Raw genomic sequence first — 21,143 nt, forward strand, 5'->3', positions numbered from 1 at the left:
AAAGGTTTTTGTGACAAACTGAGTATGATTTAATGCCTACCTTTTTCTTTTCAATTTGACCCTCAAATTCATCTCCAAATAACAGCCAGTGTCAATCTCCAAAGTAAGACGTCATAAACATGCCCTCTCTCAGATGCCTTGTCAAGTGCCTGCTCCTTCCATAAAAGTGCATTTCTCGCACATCTGTGACTTCTCAAAGCAGAGTAAGCCTCTGGGGACAAGAGTCTTGCTTGTAGTTTGTAGCCTTTAGTACATGATATCAGTGCTATTGTGCAGTGCTAGAGTGTCTGCTATATAGTTCTAATTACGATGCACTCATGCACTTGCAGAAACAATGCATTCCTTTTCTGGAGCTCATGGTTACAATGTCAGCCCTGGTCTTTCCACTTGTATACATTCCACCCTGGGCCTGTCAAACGAACCTGACTCTTCTGGCTCTCCTTGATCCTTTCTTCATCGTAATAGAAGTGCTCCATATGCTCAGCTTTGTTCGCTGGTGCAATGTGCAGACGCAAGCGGGAATCGACAACCAGCCAGGGATTTGCAAAGTAAGTATTTTTATTACATTACCTGCAGCAACTTTATGGGCATGTTGTTTCATTGAAACGGGCATAAAGAATGATGTGCTCTAAATAGAGGAAACAGTCAGACTACCCAGCTGGTTAAAAGAGCCATTGTTACCATCTTTCTTCCCTTTCATCCTCAGTTGTTCTTGTGGATTCTTCTGCACCATCAATGTCACTATCATTAGCTGGATTGTGTTGTGGGCAATGAAACAGCCATAGAGCACATTATTCTGTGTGCTTACACTATCGCTTTAATGTCACAAGTATACTGACTATCAAAGAACAATACATTGCATGTACATTTGCTGTACACGCAACACATTGTTATGGTTATCTAAAGAGAAAAAATGGTTTGGTTTAGATTGACAAAATGCCCTTTGAGAACTCCTACGCTATATGTTTTTTCACTATCATAAGTCAATTATTTGCACTAAAGAGAAACAAATGGCTTGGTTTAGATAAACAAACTACTTTCTGAGAACTCTAGTGCTTATGTTTTACTATCATAAGTTCATTATTTATGGAAAAGGTTGAAGTTTCATATTTAAATTTTGTGTCGAAGTCTTGGTATGGAATTTCAAAAACTTAAAAATGTGTCTTTCTTGTTTTTTGTGACATCGGCTTTCTGAAACTTATTATGCTGTGTCTATGGCACCCACAGATGACAATGCATTTCATTTTTATTTATTAGGCCCTATGCAGAATGCAGTAGACGTCTTCAAGATTTGTGACGTCAGGGTGTTTGGTGCAGGAATCTCAAGGTGGCGCCTCCACCTGAATTTTTTTTTCGTGCGTTTTGTTGCTTACGAAGCATCGCATCCTGGTAATAGTGGCGTTTTCGGGATTGTGAAATTGTACTTTACTAATGCATGAAAAACGTTTTGTTATTTAGTATCCTTTTTAAATCTGTGATAAATTGATTGCTGCTTGTTTTTAAATTCAATTTAATGTTTACAAAAGTGGAAATCTGGGCACGTTGGAGATGCATTTTTGTGACTAAAGCCTAGACACGATATCGATAATATTGATGAATGGGGCTTTGCAGTGGGTTTTTTTGTAATTGTCTTGCTTCAGAAAGCTTGCACAAGCAGAAAGGCAATTAAGGCTTTTATTGGGGGCGAAGGGTTTGAATCGCGTTAACGGGATGTGGACCAGTGAAGCAATTTATTTTTTAAACTAACCATTTTTTGGCACGAAATAAGCTCTAAAAGGTTTGTGGAATGCTGTTTCAACAATCCATTTTAACTAATTATTTGTCTAAAGTGCCCTTGTAAATCAGTCCCACAGTGTCAAGTTTTCATTATGCATTAAATTTTGTTGTTTGTTATAAATGACACAGTGCGAACAGTTACTTGAATATTGTTGATAGAGTGAACATAATGAAGTCTTTGAATTGACTTGGGTAGAGCAAGGTACAACAGAAATGGTATATAGGTACGCCTTTGGTGTTGCACGTTGCACTGTACAACTCAGTTCTAAGATGAATCTTGATTGAACAACCTGTCAAGTGTTGATACCATGATGTTAACTTGCAGAAAAAAAAAGAAGCTTACCTTATACTTGTGCAGGTTCTTGTGCTGTCCTTTGCTATAGCCAGCTGGATTTCTTCTATTTTCTTGCTGCTAAACATTCTTCAAGAATCTCACACAAGGTAGGAATGTGTCAGCGCTACTGACTTTGTAAAAAGCTAAAGTACTGACATCCTTCTTGATTTATGTTATGCCCAAGGAATAACCGTCACTTTCTTGCTTGCCTTCTTCTCATAATGCCACTAATGTAGTTACTTTCAGGTAACGAACTTCATATGTACATCAGCATTTCATGGTCTATTTGACAGGACACTTCTGAAGACAAAAATAAAGTGTTCCAGCTTTGTATACTATTACGGACATTGTTTAACATTGTTCGAGATGTACATTTGTTCATAAATATTCGGCTGAAGATAAGGTAACAATGAACCTCCTGAAAGAGGGTGGAGAAATTGTATTAAAAAAACTGGCCACCTTATATACGAAGTGTCTCTTGACGGGAAGGGTTCCAGAATCTTGGAAGAAAGCCAACATCATCTTCATCCACAAGAACAGAGATGTCAATGACTTGAAAAATTACAGGCCGATCAGCTTACTGTCCGTTCTCTGCAAACTATTTACAAAAGTAATAGCAAATATAATTAAAGCAACATTAAAGTTCAATCAACCAAAGGACCAAGCAAGATTTCGTCCAGGCTACTCCACAACAGACCATATTCATTCAATAGACCATATTCAATCAGGTAATAGAGAAATGCACTCAATACAACGAACCCCTATACATGGTTTTTATAGATTACAAGAAGGAGTTTGACTCGGTCGAGACATCAGCAGTAATGCAGGCACTAAGGAGTCGGAGCACCGAAGAACCCAACATAAGCATGCTGGAAGAAATAAACAGCCAACATAGTTCTTCATATTGAACATCACAGAATCTCGATAAAGAAGGGCGTACGGCAGGAAGACACGATCTCTACAATGCTATTCATATCATACAGAAGGTATTCAGGACCCTAGACAGGGAAAAGTTAGGGATAAGAGTTAATGAATAGTATCTTAATAACCTGCGATTCGCTGATGACATTGCCTTGATGAGTACCTCAGGGGACGAATCGCAGCTCATGATTACAGAGCTGGACACGGAAAGCAGAAAAGTAGGTCTGAAAATTAATATGCTTAAAACTAAAGTAATGTGCAACAGTCTCGGCAGAAAACAGCACTTTGCGATAGGTGGAGAGGCGCTGGAAGTTATAAAAGAATATGTCTACTTAGGACTGGTAGTAACCACGGAGCCGAACCATGAAAGTGAAATAAGTAGAAGAATAAGGATGGGGTGGATCACATTCGGCAAGAATTCTTAAATCATGATGGTAATCTGCCACAAACCCTCAAAAGGAAGGTATATAACAACTGCATCTTACCAGTACTTACATACGGAGGAGAAACCTGGAGGCTTACAAAGAGGGTTCAGCTTGAGTTGAGGACGGCACAGCGAGCGATAAAAAGGAAAATTGTAGGTGTAACCATAAGACAGAAGAAAAGAGCAGAGTGGGTCAGGGAACAAATGAGGGTTAAGGATATCATAGTTGAAATCAAGAAAAAGAAATAGACATAAGCCGGACACGTAGCACGTAGGCAGGCTAACCCCTGGTCATTAAGAGTAACTGACTGGATTCTCAGAGAAGGCAAATGCACGAAGGAGAGTCGGAAAGTTAGGTGGACCAATAAGATCAAGAAGTTTGCAGGTATAACATGGCAATGGAAAGCACAAGACTGGGTTGATTGTCATATCGTGGAAGAGGCCTTTGTCCTGCATTGGAAGTAGTCAGACTGATGATTATGATGCGAGCAACAAAGGAGAGCTGTGCAAGAACTTGTGCTCCTCTCCTGATGCAGGACTGTCTGCATATAGAGTGACTTGATTTTTTAAAGTAATATTGTTAAAATAAGATCCATGAAAACAGAATTAGTGGCTCGCATTATTCACAAAAAGATTGGCATTGTTGTTTGACCTGTTCCTAGTTGTTGCCAGACAAGTCTGTGAAGAGGCTGACTTCTCTGTTGATGAGGTGGTTTATTTGCTACAAGCCAGGCAACCAAAGAAAACAAATGTTCTGATAAAAATGCAGACCAATGTAAGTGATGATGGTGCAAGATTTCAACAAGAGCAGCTGCACTACAGCAAAGCAGAATATTGTTTTTGAGCAACAAGAAAAAAAAAAACAAAACAAAAACACACAGGTCACTGTATATTGTGCTACCTGGACTGTGAGTGACTGTCTTCTAGCCCATTATAGAGTAAAGAATTTTATCCTTTTAAGATGCTGTTTGAAGTAATCTATAGAGCATTCCCTTTTTTCTGTAGCACTTGTTTGTAATGCTGCTCATTAAAAATGTGCTATGACGTTCATTTGAATCGTTAAGCCTATATTTAAGAAAAACATCCGTGACTGAATTTGTGTGTATACGGATTCCTCTTCCATGAAAATAGTGAGCTGGAGTGTAGACATATTGATACAGAACAGTCGCCGCAGCCTTGCTGCATGAAAGAAAAAGACGACGAAGGTTGTTGTTTGTTGTTGGACTGGTACTATTTTGTTCAACCAGTACTCCGATTAATTAAATAACCTACCCGTAAAATTATTGGTGGAGGCTCGGGGTTTGAGAAAAATGTGGTAGCTTGGATCTCGTGCACTATGTTACAATGCCTCATAATCCACTCAAAACCTGATTTAGTGACAAAAATATAAGAATAATGTCACATTTTGCTCTTCTGTATCAGTCGCTGTAGTCGGGAAAAACATCATAATGTACAAATACTAGGCATTAGCAGCGGAAATCCTGGTATGAGATGTATAACCTGAAATTCTCATAATTTTCTGTTTTGGATGATTGCCTCAATGATGATTGGTTTGAAATGAGCAATGTTATGATAATGTGCTGCCTGTTATCCCCTATACTTTTCGTGGCAGTATTGTCTGTTAGTTCTCATTAATATTGTGTCTTATAAAGAAAAGCAATCCTGTAAAATTTCCATTTATTTTCTTCTTTTCAGGTAGAGTTGTTTGCTGTTATAAGAAATGTGGTTGCAAAATATTGCTCTTTAGTGCTTCAGTTATGTACGTGCACACGTGGTTCGCACTGGTAAGCTAACATTTTGCTCTAAAAGCAGTGCTGTAGTAATATGCTGTTATTTTTGAAATCTTCTTGTTGCAGGTTTCTGGCAGCATTTCTTGTACTTACTGTTCTAGCTCATGTCACCTGCCTGTATGTGGACTCGGGTAAGCAGTCTTACGTCTTTTGTAATATGCTTTTTAATATGTCACAAGTTTTTATGAACATAGAGTTAATGACCCATCCTGGGTACGACAAGCAAAGTTGGAGAGTATTGTGATACAAGAGAATCGTAATGGTGCCATACAGATACTTTGGAGTATCTGTATTTCTGTATTGAGATATTTTTAAAATTCAGTAGAATCTTGATGATAAGAATGAAAAGGGAACACGGAAAATATTCGTGTTGTAGCGTAACGATAGTGGGGGCCAGCCGGCGAGAGAAAAATATGACAAGCGCCGGTGCCTCGTGGCTCCTAGAACGTTGATATGCTTCTGGCTGGCTGGACGCCACGGCCACTGCTCTACTTCGTCATCTTGCTTCCGCCCTTCATCACTTGTACACCTTCCTCCTTTCATTAATTCAGCGACAGCGGAACGTCTACATCGGACGCCATCACGTCGCTACTAATTGGTAACCGCGGACACACAGACAAGCGACCGGCGCTGCACAACTGCCGTCGAGGTCCGCGGCTATGTTCCAGCCAGCGCAAGCCTCGCAGCTGCAATTCGACCCACCACTGCCACCATTCCGGACCTCTCGCCTAGACATTCCGGACCTCTCGTCTAGAGTCATGGTTCGAAGAGTTTGCGGTGGCCTTGGAGCGCAAAAACATCTGGATCCAAGAGTTCATGTATGAGGTATTAGAATATCATCTTCCACATGAACTCAAACGCTGCCTCACCTTCTTCTGGTGGAGCCCTCGCCCTTACGACAACCTGTGAGATGCCATGCACCATTTTCGCGGCATCAAACACCATCCTTTTCCTCAAAGCGACACCGCGGCACATGGCTCATCACCTTCTGGCACGCCTCCCGCATTACAGCCAGTCCAGACCACTCTCTGCCGGCAACAACTGGTCACACAGGTGATTCCTTCTGTGCCAATTGACCCGTCATTTGAGAGGCCCGCAGCCCTGCAGTTCATGGCTCTTGCATTCGGTGTGCAGGTTTTGCCACCTCTCTCGGTTATAAATTCAATTCCAGCCGCTACCCCGTGCACCGTCGAATTCGCTGCCGAAACCTGCTCCACTGCACTCTCTTTCCTAGGCAATTCGACGACCCCAGCCAAGCATGCTCATTCGCTTGCGGAGTGCACGCCTGTACCAACACCTGTGAAAGCCCTCCACACCAATTAAACCACAGACCCTGAGCCCGCTCTCGCACTGCATGGCATCGGATTTGCAACACATCGGCACCTAGCACACAATCGCTCGAAAACAGTCTTCCCAATAACGAATTCTCCTCCAATGCCTCAAAAGGCAACCAGAGTTTTCAAGATTTGCTTGCGATTATTTCCTCGGATCTTTTCGACAAGCCAAGCCCCACGCTATGTTGCCAACCCATAACAGCGACACTATCCAGTGTTGTGGACAGCCACTTCTCATTATCAAGTCGGGAGAGGCAGCGTCACGTCTACGCACAGCACACGACTCCTGCTCCGCCCAAAACACACATCGCGTTGTCGAGAGACACACTGTTGCCGGCGCTCAAAAAGCCTCAACGCACGATTGGTGGTACACTACGGCGTTCACTACGGCGTTCGCACCTCATCCACCACTAGCATTTCCAACGATTTCCTCTGCTTTGCTTCCTGCTGCTAGCGAGGCACAATCATCGAGGTCCTCATCCGCTGCGTGGTTCCCAGTGCTGCCCATTGGAACTGTCGGACTGCTCTGTACGCCTTCCACCCTGACGACATTCGTACTTCCCAGTGTACACATTTAGAACTGCCGCACATGTACATAGTGTTTATATGTTCTTCTTACATCTTTTACATTCCCTTTTTATTGCGTAACATGCTAGGCGAGGAGCCCTTATCGAGTGCTGGTGGCTCGTGGCTCCTGGAACGTTGATATGCTTCTGGCTGGCTGGTCACCACGGTCGCTATACTCTACTTCGCATCTCACTTTCGTCCTTCATTACCTGTGCGCTTTCGTCCTTTCAATAAACCAGCGACAACGGCATGTCTACGTCAGATGCCGTCACGTCGCTACAGTATCATCCCGAATTCGTATGAACGAAAAAAAGTTGAAGGTGATCATGAAGATGAACAAAAGCTTTATTGGGGTTAACTACTTGCTGAAAAAAAGACCATGATGTTCTTTTGAACTTTGCTGCTTGTATTGCCTCTTGATAATGTTCTGCGGTTTCCTCACGCATGCTGCTGGCGTTTAAGGCATGTTCACACTTGGCATCAAAGGGAGTGAAAGCAGTGAAACTTGTTGGAAGTTCACTCTCTTCGCCGCCGGAAAAATGCACCGCGAAGTTCACACAAAAAAAAAATCAGCCCTGGAGAATTCACACTGGAAAATTGAAGCGAAAACGCTCGTGCAGCTGCAAAATCACGTCTGCGCCCGTAGAATATGTCGCCGCTGCCGTCGTTGTCTTTGCCGCTTGAGAATTCATTCAATTTTGCCCATTTCCTGAGCATTAACATTCTTACAGAGTTATCCATGCAAAGCACAGAAAACAAACGAGTTACCAGGTTATTTCTTAACAAACGATTCGGGGGATACGCCAGAAGAAACGACCCGAGTGGAAGCACCGGCCTATGTTTCTAGGCAGCAGCGGCTACGGATTCAGCCGGCAGTGCAAAAACAAGACATGTTGGGGCCTGCTGACTCGCTGCTGCAGCACCTTCATCTACTTCCGGTGTTCGCAGCTAACGCAATCTAAACCAGGCTCTCGATGAACGTGTCCTTGTCATGGCTGTGAGCTTTGTCGTGCTGCGCGAATAGTTCGCAATTTCGCCGACGCCTTTGCCGCCATGTGGAATTAGCGGCTGGTTGTTAACATCCCGTGGTTTGAGAGCTAGAGCAGTTGGTGTAGTCAAAGCCATGAAGCAAAATGGCGATCTCCTATTGTGTGGCGAAAAAATTGGTCTCGAAGCAATTTTTTCACGTCAGCCTCGTGGCACGTTTTTTCGGCCACTTAGACAGCGAACTGAGGGAATTTACCGCATTCACTCTCTTCGAGGCGAAGTGTGAATGGGCCTCCCTCCCACAGACAAGTCGCGTTGCGCCGTTCTTGTGCAGTGGCCAGTCGCGCGTTTGTATTACCCGCGGGGGCTAGGGAAACCATTCGTACAGCACCTCATCACGGCGGATTTCATATAATATAACTCATCCGAAGCAACCTTAAGATTTGTATCATCGGGAAGTTCGCATCAACTGTAATCGTATCATCGAGATTCTACTATATACTATTTCTATCTCAGTAGCGGAATACTTTAAGATGTGTCGATTATATTGCAATATTCTTCAAGGCACGGGGTGTCTCGTTACCGTTTTCATCAGAAATTAGTTGACTTGTTTCTAAGGGTGAAAGGAAGACCTTTGTGCTAAGCCAAGCAAAAGCTGGTCACCGACGCTGTGGGAGGTGACGAAGGAGATATCCACACTCACAGGATAACCGATCTGGTTAAACACTCAACGCTGTAACGGCAGAATAGCGAAAGCAGCATTGTCATGCACTACCGACGAATGTCTGTCTTTCACGGAAGGTGCCGCATCCTTATCATTTCTTGGCGGCATGTCAATCCACAAGTCTTGCGTTTAGGCTGAACCATTGTCTAAATAACTGCCTGCTTGAGAAGCTGCTTTTGCCTAAGTGCGACAGCCATCTCAACAACAGAGGTTTTGTGTCTAGAATAAATGTCTATTTTTTCTTCATTCACTGGTATTTCTTAGTGATTCGAGCGATATGCTTGATTTGCAATTTTCGATGCGGTGAAAAATTATTCACAATATTATCTTGTGCCTAATGAATGTTTCTTTGGAGCATTAGTATTCTTGAAATCAAACAAGTATTCTAGTATTTGTACTCATGTGTCTGTATCTCCGTAACTGTGTTCTGGAATACTTTTTCATCTTTGTGAAACAATATTTTGGAAATATCCCGCTACGTCAAAGACAAATGTAACAGAATATCTGTATTTCAGCGTTACAGTACATGTATTTCAATGTCTGTATTCTGCAATACTCCTCTGAGTATCTCTTCCCAGTGCTGGTAATATACGTAGTCTTTGTTTGAAAGGCCATACCACATGGATAATTAAACAAAGATTAGTTTAATGCTTTGATAACTTGAGTGTGATCATTTACTGAGGTAACCAGGGTACTGAGGTATGAAGGCGGTCAATAATGTGTCACTGCAGTCTATTGCAGTTGCATAAGGAGGAGCGGTATTGTTGCTTTATTGCTGCTTTTGTTGTTGTTACTGTTAGTGGGCAGTTGTTGTAGTTATTACTGTTAGTGGGCGATTTCACATCTGGTAAAAGTACAACAACAAAATGATTATAAACTCTGCAGAATCAAGAAAACGTTGGTATGAAAGAAGGCACTCAAAAAGCAGGTAAAGCACATACTGCTGATTTTTTTATATAGAGCTTTACAGTGTATAGGTTTATAGAAAGCAAAGCACCAATGCTTAGAAGCAATCACTACAAAAATACAAAAGCTAAAAGGGACCAGAAGATGCAATTTTGAGATGCATGGTTTGCTAGTCGAACGTAACGAGAACCTCATGTCTATACTTGGCAAAGTGGCAGGGAAGTCGGATATAAAGATTCAATCTTCAGATGGTGCATTTGTTCTCACATGGATAGCATCCCGGCTATCGTTTTTCTAGCACACACCATTGTAATCAAACAAAAATTGTTGGATGCTCACAAATATCTTCCAAAACTTGTGTTGGATCGTATAAATCCATCCTCGCCCACGTTTCAATGATAATTTGACACTTGCTAATTGGGATTTGTTTCGTCAAGTTCATCTGAGTGGAAAAGAAAAATAATGTAAATTTTTGTGGACATGCAATGAAAAGATGCTGGCGAAAAAGGCAGAAAGCTCTGCTTTCATCCGAATCAGTACAGTACTCTAATGGATCTCAAGAAACTTTTATATATATGGTAATTTCCCACACAGCCTCATTTGGTAATGTATCGTATCGCGCCTCACTCGTGCGCTACGCACGATAAGCTCAAGGGGCTTCGCCCGATCTTGATGCTATTGCGTGTTGATCAAAGGGGCGTTGCCCAGAGTGTATTATAAATGTGACGGACTGTATAAACGGGGCAGCACTAGCTGCCGGATGCACCTGCTGTCACGCTGATCCATGGTCCCATACAGGTAACTTTTCAGAAGCCCATAACTTCATTTCAACTTCTAATAATGCCTTCACAGCCATCCATGTTAATTCACCATCCGAAACATCGTAATAATTTTTGTGCACTGATCCCTTTTTTCGTGTCTATTTGTGGCATAATTGTGCTGACTAAAATCGATGGTTCCGCCGGTTGCATTCTGTCGTATTCTGTTGCTGGTTATCAACTTCATTCATGTGCCTCTGGTATTGTTAAACCACACTTAGAAATATGTACCCTAAATACAGTGCACACAAATCTGTGCATCTTTCTTCTATCTCAGAATGTAATCTTAAATCAATCTTTTCTGACTTAAAATTTAAGAAACAACGTGGCATTGATGGAACTTTAGTAGACGAGTTACACAGAAATTTTAATGCTGTTAAGTGTGTGTTACTAAAATTGGGGAACCATATTGTTGACCCCGGAATTATCCCCACAGAAACAAATAAGGCCTTAGTGGTACGCCTGTCATAGAGGGCTGCATGAAATAAGCAAAAGGATTACCGCCCTATCACCATTTTACCTTGCATCTTTCAAATACGGGAAAAACATATTGGAAGCTATGTTCACATATCTTTAAGCCAGTAACGTTACATCAAATGCGAAATATGGTTTTATACTTGGTATACCAGGTTTTATACCAGGTTGTGGTGTAGTAAAGTGACATGGCGGTGTCTGTGAAGTGTGGTGGCACCATGGTGTTATGTACAACGTGCTCGGAGGTGATGGCAGCGGTGCCTCTCGATTGTGCGGCAGAAAGACGATGACGTCGGCACGAAACGTCACGCATGAAACTGCGGCCCGCCATAAGGAAGAGAAAGTTCACGCAAAAGGTTGCGCGGCCAAGGCACGAGGGCGAAGAAGAGGAGGGCAGTCAAAGATGAGTTGAGGGCAGAACAAGATCGAGCAGGCTGGAGTGAAGATCCTGGGTGTCGCGCGACTGCGGTGTCAGGTTCCGGACCCAAACGCGTGAAGTCAGGCAAGGCCAGGCGCTCCAGCTGCCCATGGTGTACTCGGAGGTACACGGCCTTCCAGAGTTCCGGCCGTGACTGTTCAACGTCACGTCCCAAGTGTCCGTTCCAGCCGTGGCTATTCAAGGTTACGTCTCAGGTGTCCGGGCTTCGACTCCCGTCCCGAACCGCCCGTAGAGGGCGGAACCTTCTGGGTGGTGATCACCTCCTTGGAATGAGCCAGCTTTGGTAAGCAGCTGCAGTTCTTGCTAGGGCAAGGGCTACCTCGTCTTCTGCCAAGCATCGACGTTCTGGTCAGCGCGTGACACCAGCTGCTGAGCCATCGCCAACGTCCGCCGCCTCAAGCCACGGCCACCATCAACGCCACCGGTGACTGTTAATTTTCAGAAACATTATAGCTGGACAACTTATAAGACATGTTTTAGTTTGTCAGCTTAGACTCGGTGTGTGTACATTGCAACTTTATCCTTTTTTTCCCCTTAATTATGCTTAACGTTTCTACTTTTCTTTTCTTACTTTAAACGGCTTTGTCATTTCTTAGCTCTGAGGTTTTCTCTCCAAACAACAATTTAAAACCTGCATCGCACAGGTTTATACCAGGTTTTATATTGGTATATTCCAAACCTTATAAATTTTGCTTTCGAGGCTAACCAGGTTGTGCTCTATTTGTTGGTGTTAACAAAGCTTTTGATATTGTGTGTCATAGTCTACTATTAACAAAACTTTCATTTACTGGATTTCAAGGACCTTTTCAAAATTACTCGCTAAAATTTAGACGATAGAAGGCAGGGTTGCGACTGGCCTTTGCAGGCACTGGAGATCCGGGATGAGGATGCCGAGGCAGGAGGAGGGTGAACTTAACAGAGGGTTTATTTACATTCTGTACATGGTGAGCCTTCGAATGAGCTGGGTGGCTCATTATGAAGGTACGCTTTGCCCAGATCACTAAATTGGGGAATAGGTGCAGATTGCACAGTCCAATCACATGTCATACACTACTTGAGAGAGTGACGCCCACACACACCCAGGTAAACGTAAACTATGGAGGCGTGGTAACTGTGCTGCAATGTGGCACCAGCGTGGCTCTTCCTTCTCGCGTGAGTGCCGCCGGGTGAAGGGTCCCCCGCACAGATGACAGTGTAGGCTTACACCGTAGGAGCGAAGGAAATAGGCGCCTGAATGACAATCGACGCCAGCAGGGTAAGCGAGCCTTCTCCTCGCGTGTCACTGCCAAGCGCTGTCTTTATTTTTCTCCGTTTGCGGGTGCGCGCTTGCTGCTTTGTGCGCCGCCCAAACGACGTCGCTACAGGGCCCCCCGTGTAGACTGAAAGTCAAAATGTTACATGCTTTTGGCAGTCTAAAGAAAGACCAGACGTAGATGAAAAGCTTTCTATGGCGGTCTCCAGGTACGCCGGCTTAAGTCGGTTCAAGCTGACCGTCTCTTTGCGGCCGTTCTAAAGAAGAGTGGCGGTTTTTTGAATGCGGTTAAGGACATGGAATGGTCCGTCGTAGGCTGGTGTAAAAGGAGGTTTGACCGCGTCGTGGCGCACGAAAACATGTGTTGCTGTGGCCAGATCCGGATGGACAATTATTGTCTTGTTGTCGGAAGGTTGGGGTAGTGTGGGCTGAAGATTTTGCACGGAGCCCATGAGGCAGTGTAGAAGTTCTTGCAGTTGGGTTGGTAGCTGCGTTGATATGAAGAAATCTTCGGGGAGTCTCAGAGAACTTCCATACAACAGCTCTGCGGCTGAGCATTGTAGGTCCGCCCGGATAACGGCCCGTAAACCTAGAAGTGCCATTGGCAAGGCATCAACGCAGGTGGTCCTATCGAGGTGTGTGGTCGGGGCGGTCTTTAGTTGTCGGTGAAGACGTTCCACCATGCCGTTGGCGCAGGGATGATACGCAGTGGTACGGCAATGTTTGGCTCCGAGAATGCGATAAAGGCAAGTAAACAGCGTGGACTCGAGTTGGTGTCTACGGTCTGTTGTCACGGTGCCAGGACATCCAAAATGAGATACCCACGTAGAAATGAAAGTGCAAGCCATTGTCCGGGCGGTTATATCTTAAATGGGAACAGCCTCTGGCCAGGGTGTGAAACGATCGACCATGGTAAGTATGTAACGGTATCCCTGAGACATTGGTAGAGAGCCCAGAATGTCTACATGTACATGGTCGAAACGATAGCTGGGTGGAAGGAAAGTTTGGGGAGGCGTCTTGTTGTGACGGGACACCTTTATTATCTGGCAGGGGAGGCACGTTCCCGTCCAAGCTTGCACATCACCGTTGATATCCGGCCACACATAGCACTGGGTGAGAAGACGCTGAGTAGCCCGAATGCCGGGGTGGCAGATGTCCTGTAAGGAGCGGAAAATGGTGCAATTTAATGAAGCAGGAACAAAAGGGCGCGGAAATTCAGCTGAGACATCGCACCACAATGGCTCAGTTGATAATGAATGTGGCACTAGGTGTAGGCAGAGGGAACGAGGGGTCTTCTAAAAAGCGGTGAGCTTTTCATCATTCTACTGCGCGGAGTAGAATAAGGTCCAGTCGATGGTTAGAGATGGAGAGTCAACCGCGGCTATACGAGAAAGGGCATCCACAGCGGTGTTGTTGACGCTTTTCACGTGGCGGATATCAGTCGTGAATTCCAAGATATAAGCGAGATGGCAGAGTTCACGGGGCGCGTACTTGGATGAGTTTGTGTGAAAAACATGTGCCAGTGGCTTATGATCTGTCAGCACGTAAAACGAGCACCAGAAAATGGCGAAAGTGCTGTATCGCGGAGTAGATAGCTAGTAGCTCCCGGCCGAAGACGCTGTAGCGGGTCTCAGCAGCAAGTAACTTCAGAGAGTAAAAGGAGAAGGGTCTCCACTCAAAGTTAGTGCACTGTTGCAAGGCAGCTCCAATGGCCACACTGGATGCATCTACCATCAGCTGAGTAGGGGCGTTGTTGCGCGGATGAATAAGAAGCACAGCGTTTGCGACCACTTGCTTGAGGGCAGTAAAGGCAGCCCATTGCTTCTGGCGACCAAGGAATGGCAGAGGACGGGCCGGTGAGTGAACGAAGCAGGTCGATGAGTGGTTGAAGCAGTTCTGCGCAGTGTGGTATAAAACGCCTGGAGTAATTGACAAGTCCCAGGAATTGGCGTAACTGGCGCACTGTTGTAGGCTGAGGATACTCCTGGATTGCGCTGACGTGGGACCGCAGAGGGCGTATACCTTTTGATGATATATGATGGCCTAGAAACTCGAGCTTGGATGCACCGAAAATACACTTTGGGGCATTCACAACCAGACCGTACTGCTGTAGGCATTGAAAGAAAGCACGGAGATGCTGCTCATTCTCTTGAGGTATCCGGCTGGTGACGAGGACATCATCAAGGTACGCAAACACAGTAGGGAGGCCTCGTGTATCCTCTGAAATGAACCGCTGAAAGGTCTGAGCCGAATTGCACAGTCCAAAAGGCACCCGCATGTATTCAAACAAACCAAAAGGTGTAGTGATGGCGGTCTTCGGTATGTCAGTGGGCTCGACGGAAATATGGTGGTACGCCTTAACAAGGTCCACTTTCTCGGAAATAGGGCAGTCGTCCAATCGTGGATGTGAGGTAAGGGATAGCTGTCATGGACAGTCTTGGCATTCAACGCTCGATAGTCTCCACAAGGATGCTGGTCACCGGGATCACGCCTTGGCACCAAATGCAGCAGGGAAGCCCATGCACTTGATGACGGGCGTATAATGCCGAGCTGCAGCATGCGATCGTCCCAAGTGACCCTGAGAATTTCCACAGAACTCATGTTTGGCAATCATTAGGCAGTCCTTAAACAGGCGGCGCAGTCGAGCGGCTACTGGTGGACCATGTGTGACGATGTAGTGTGTCACCGTGTGTCTAGGCGACTGAGTGAGATTGCATGATTTGGTTAATTCTGTGAAACTCGCCAAGATTTTTCCGAACGGTGAGGAAGGGGTTGGAGAGGACGTCAGAAAGCTCACTGGCAACATCAGGAGGACGGACTGTGGCGATGTGGCAGTAGCGTGCCCTTTCGAAGCGATCCGATACAGCGAGAATTGTGTCTCGACCTGGTCGGACCAAGTTGGCGGGTTCTGGGGCCAGAAAGATGGGAGACACAGTTGCACCGCCGTGACATCCTGCACACGTGAGGCTTGTTCAGCTGAGGGCGCGTTCGGATCAGTCATACTCGTAGTCCTAGGGCACCACTTGTAGGCTTAAGCCGTAGGAGCGAAGGAAAGAGACGCCTGTATGACAGTCAATGCCAGCAGAGTAAGTGAGTTTTTGCCTCACGTGCTACTACCATGCGCCATCTTTATTTTTCTCTGTTTGCGGGCGCCCGTTCCCTGCTTTGCGCGCCACCAAAACGAGGGCGCTACAACAGGATGCATCAAAAGGGGTCACTGCAACAAAGCTCAAAAGAGTCTGCCGAACTGCTCGCTCAATTAGCGGGGCAAGTTTCGGCTGACGCCGCTGTCCTTTCCGAAGAAGATGTGTCCGCGGAAACCATTGTGGTCATCTCGGGGAACTGTTTACTGCATCTTACGGCACGGCGCCTCGCTTTCCAGCTAGAAAGAACAATACACGGCGAACATAGACCGGTATCTCTTTGACGACTTGTGTGAAGATCAAAGAACGCCGCTCCGTCGTCTACCCAGGCGCTGGTCGTAACAGCTTGTCCACTGGCGAGAGACTCAACCTGAGGGTGACAAGCCGTACTGCTTGCCCAAAGTGCCATTGTTTAGTGGCGTCCTCCAGCTCACTGCTGATGATGCCCAGCCAAGGACTCTCCCGCTCATTCCTCATTGCTTTCCTTCTGGGAATACGCATACATACTCTGGCACGGAAACCGTCCTGCCCACAGGCACGGGAAACCGCCCTGCCCACACAGATACACATCAAGTCCAAAAATCATCTAAAAAAACAACCTTCTATAACTAAATACAAAGCAGCAATTGGAACGTTTCTCTAAGCTTTCGACGAAGCTCCCCATTCTGATTTGAGAATAAAGCTTCCCATGAAACTGCTTTCAAGAAAATGACCTCTCAAGTAATGCGCTCTTCCTGGCATATTTGCATGCCAGCGTCATTAATCTGCTGTAAGCCTACCAAGCCTCATACTCATAAACAAAAATCTTCCGCTTTACGTTATCCTTTGGTCCCCAAAATTTTGTGCCGCCGAAGCTAGTATCAGCTTCCCTTGAGCTGACGAAGAGATAATTGTTTTGCTGCACCAGCACCTGGAACATCCACATTTCATGTTCACAATTGCACGTAATAGTGATCATATAGTGGTTTTGGGACGTTAAACCCCACATATCAATCAATGCACGTAATAGTGCTCCTGCATAGATGAACTACTAATTTATTTTATTTATTTATTTATTTCAATACCCTAAAGGCCCAATTGGGCATTACATAGGGGGGATTTAAGTGAATACATACATTTCAAGCAACATGAACGGAAAACAGAATACCAAAAAGTAACAATAAAAAGGAAACAGCGAGTAAATCGAATCACAGCATCAAGTCAAGTACGTTCACCAACATTAATCGAGTACATATTCATTAGTACAATAATAATGAAAACACTTAAGAAAATTACATCGAAGAACACTGAATAAGTATCGGGAGCAAAAACAGCAGACGAAACGAGGGCAATCAGACACAGGTCAGCCATGTTTTTCACTATGCAAATAGCCCTGAAGCATAGAGTTGAATATGGAAGGATCTGTTATTTCGGCGATGTTAGGTGGAAGAGAATTCCACTCGATTATGCATAATGATAATGACGAATTTTGAAACTTCTTGGTCCTAGCAAAAATGGGGGCCACCTTGTGCGCATGATCAAGGCGGGATGAAGTATGAGGGGCTGGAAAGATACGAGACTGGGCGAAGGATGAGTTGCTGTGATAAAGTGAGTGAAAGAACGATAGTCGAGTAAGTCGCCTGCGCATGGCAAGTGTGGTAAGGCCAAGGTCCGATTTTAGTAAAGAAACACTTATGTAACGCGAGTAGGATGATGAGATGAACCGAGCAGCTTTATTCTGTACCATTTCGAGCATGTTAGTAAGACCGATTTGGTGAGGATGCCATATGATTGAAGCGTATTCTAGGGATGGCCGAATCAATGAATTGAAAGCGCGCAGTCTTGTGTCCTTATTAGTGAAATGCAAGCGACGTTTAAGGAGGCCGAGTTTCTTGAGAGCCTTATTAGTAGTATACTCTATGTGAGCAGTCCAGCTTAGATCTGAAGTGAGTATTACGCCCAGATACTTAAATGACGTGACTTTTTCTATTATCGAATCGTTTATTTTATAAGAGCTATAGCATGCAGAAGTGATATTAGTAAACATTAAGTGCTTGGTTTTTTCGACATTAATTTCCATTTGCCATTTGCTGCACCATTCCCCTAACCTGGTAAGATCCTGTTGTAGTTCTGCAACGTCATCTGTGCAAGTTATTTTCCTATAAACAACGCAATCGTCCGCGAAAAGACGAATTGATGAACTTATGTTAGATGCAATGTCATTAATGTATACTAAAAAGAGAAGAGGACCCAGCACACTGCCTTGTGGCACACCAGATCTTACTCGGGTAGGATGAGATATGTAGTTGTTAAGTTTAACTGACTGAGACCTGTTGTTTAGAAATTCTTGTATCCATGCAGTCGTTTTCTGGTCGAGGCTGAGGTGACGTATTTTTAACATTAGCCGTTTATGGGGAACACGATCAAAAGCCTTAGAAAAGTCTATGAAAAGCGCGTCGATGCAGATGGACATATGAAGAGTTGTGTGCAGGTCTGTCACGAGTTCGAAAAGTTGAGTCTGACATGATAATTTTTCTCGAAAACCATGTTGGGTTTGAAGAAGTAAATTGTTACGGTTGAGGTGACGCATGACCTGGGAGTGTATGATGTGCTCTAGTAACTTACACGAAATGGACGTGAGTGAAATCGGCCTATAGTTGTTGGGGTGATTGCTGTTACCAGACTTAAAGATGGGTACCACATTAGCCAATTTCCAGTCATCTGGTATACAACCAGAGTCAAGGGATTGCTGGAAAATGAATGCAAGCAACTTAGCTGAATGTTGACAGGTTAATTTAAGTAGTTTGGCGCTGATGCCATCGGGGCCGGGACTGGTTTTAAGGGGAAGTCGACTGATAACGCTAGCTACACCGTGCTCTGTTATTAGGATTGCTGGAAAAGGGTATTCAATGGGCAGTTGTGACAGTGAAAGAGAATCATTCAGTGGAAGTTCGTCAGTGAATACCGTGGTGAAGTGTTTGTTGAATTTTTCAGCGGAGTGTTCTACCGATAAGGTGCTGCCGTCTTCCCTCATTAATACTGCTGTTGAGTGGGTGCTTTCGGGGTTCACGATATTCCAAAATTTTTTAGGGTCCGTTTTCATGAGGTTAGGTAGCGTTTCGTTAACGAATTTATCTTTCGCTTGAAAAATGATGCTGTGTGTTTCAGCTGAAATGTTTTCGTAAGCTTCCCAATCTTGGGGACAGTTCGAGCGACTTGCTTTTCTGTAAACCCTTTTCTTCTTGTTCAGGGCGCGTTTTACGTCTCGCGTGAACCATGGATCATCTGATCTAGAACTTATTGTTAGTTTAGGAACACAGGTAGCTTCAATTTCTTTAAGTTTATCCCGGAACAAACACCAGTTTTCATTAGTTGTACGGTCGTCAAAGTATTCGTAAAATTCCGCTGCGAAAGTGTGTAGCATACTGTTCATTTTTGTTATGTCGGTACGCGCATAGTTCAGCAACTGTTTTTTAATTTTTGATTTCCTTGCAGTAGGAAGTGAAACCAAGCAATGGACAACCCTGTGATCACTGATTTCTTCTAGCACGCGTGTGCTACAGATTTCGGGGCTGTTAGTTAGGACCAAGTCTAAAACCCGATCCTTCCGCGTAGGTTTATGTACAAGTTGTGTTAAATTGTGATAAAGGAGCAGCTGAAGAAATCGAACACATTCAGATCGATTATTGTCATGAAGGGCAGACAGGGTGGACCAATCTATTTCTGGATAATTAAAGTCACCACCTAAGAATAAAAGCGAATTAGGAAATTTCTGTGTAACTTGTTCAATGGCATCACCAAGAAGTTCTGGAAACTCTGAATTGCTGTCGGGGGGTCGATAACAAGCGCCAATGACGCAAGCAACATGACCAATGTGACATGATGCCCAGACTATTTCGAGAGGTGTGTCCACTGAAATTGGAGAGGGGTGGTATAATTCGTTTATCGCAACAACCACACCACCACCTCGGGAGCCGGTTCTATCTTTGCGGAAGATGACGAGTGACGATGGTAACGAAAGTTCGCTGCTTGTGACGTCCTCAGACAGCCACGTTTCGGTACCGATTATGATTTCTGCAGAGCACGTGTGCATGATGGCTTTTAAGATGTCAGTCTTATGGTATAGGCTACGGAAGTTAGCCAAAAGCATCGAAAATGAGTCAATGGGTGAAGGGCGCTGATTTTGTGACGCTAAACATCATTTAGCAGATCGTTCGGGGTCTGAGGACGCCTGAACCACCGAGCCACTGGCTGGGTCAAACTGGTAAACCTTGCCTTGTAGGTGAAGTTTGTTAAAACGCACTGAAAAGCGGGCGTTGTCAGTGCGGTTGCTCTTGGCGAAGTCCCGAAGTTTTTTTCTTGCAAATTGAACACTCTGCTCTTCCTTGCAGTTACCACTCACATTAAACATACACTTAAACTAATGAACTAACTTTCATTGTGTCCACACCGGACACATGCAAACAAAACATTAAATTATCAAAAAAAAAAATACTTTTGCGTGGACACTAAAAAAACTCGCAAGGAGTATCCTGTGCTCCTCCGCGCTCAAGCATAATCAGCTCTTGATGTCGCTCTTATTCACCTACTCGTATTTACCCTGTTGCATGCTTCGATGAGTGTCATTATTGTAGTATCGTGCGGCCACATGGAGAACACAGGGCACGGCGCTGAAGCCTCGGCCGTCAAGAAGTACGCAGCAGCCGGTAGCCAAGCAGGAACTATTTTTATATACACAAGCATCCCTATATATACATATGTACAACGTCTCTAGGTGCCAGCCAACCGGTTCCAAAACCGGAACCGATACCCCAATACCACATCATCTCCCCCTTGAAATTAACTGCATGCGGAGTCCTAACATGTAACAAAGGCAAAGTAAGAATGAAAATGTACCGTATATACAGAACAATAAATTGCGCAGCATAGCAGCATAAAGAAATGTACAGTATACACAAAGGCAATACACCAACCTATCATCCCCTCCCTTGAGAGGGGATGTCTGCATAGTCACTGTCCTGTTTGTGTCTACCGTGCCTACGCCGGTACCGGTGCCATTTCCACAGAAGGCAGCTGGACTGTCGCCGCTCGAAGCAGTCTGGTGGAGCGAGAGAATAGACCCAGTGACTTCTAGCACACTAGGGGTAGGAACAAGTAGGCGCTGAAGCTCAGACAGGACACAGCTCGGCGCCACCGATGCAGGTGCCGTGCACAGAACAGAAACTGGCGCGGCCGGTGCAGACGTGACTAGTGGTAGCACCGTCGCAGCACAGAG

General features: G+C 44.8%; 1 protein-coding gene across 2 annotated transcripts in view; it reads left to right on the top strand.

Annotated features, from left to right (window-relative positions):
* Positions 1-21,143, top strand: part of LOC119183548 (uncharacterized) — a 91,546-nt gene that overhangs the window by 5,747 nt on the left and 64,656 nt on the right. For both annotated transcript variants that reach the window (XM_075888806.1, XM_075888807.1), the window contains exons 2-4: positions 330-548; positions 2,135-2,217; positions 5,312-5,376. In XM_075888806.1, coding sequence (XP_075744921.1) covers positions 330-548; positions 2,135-2,217; positions 5,312-5,376 — 367 coding nt within the window. The remainder of the gene's footprint in view (positions 1-329; positions 549-2,134; positions 2,218-5,311; positions 5,377-21,143) is intronic.

This window comes from Rhipicephalus microplus, chromosome 3 (genome assembly GCF_043290135.1).
Source record: "Rhipicephalus microplus isolate Deutch F79 chromosome 3, USDA_Rmic, whole genome shotgun sequence".
Taxonomy (NCBI): Eukaryota; Metazoa; Arthropoda; class Arachnida; order Ixodida; family Ixodidae; genus Rhipicephalus; species Rhipicephalus microplus.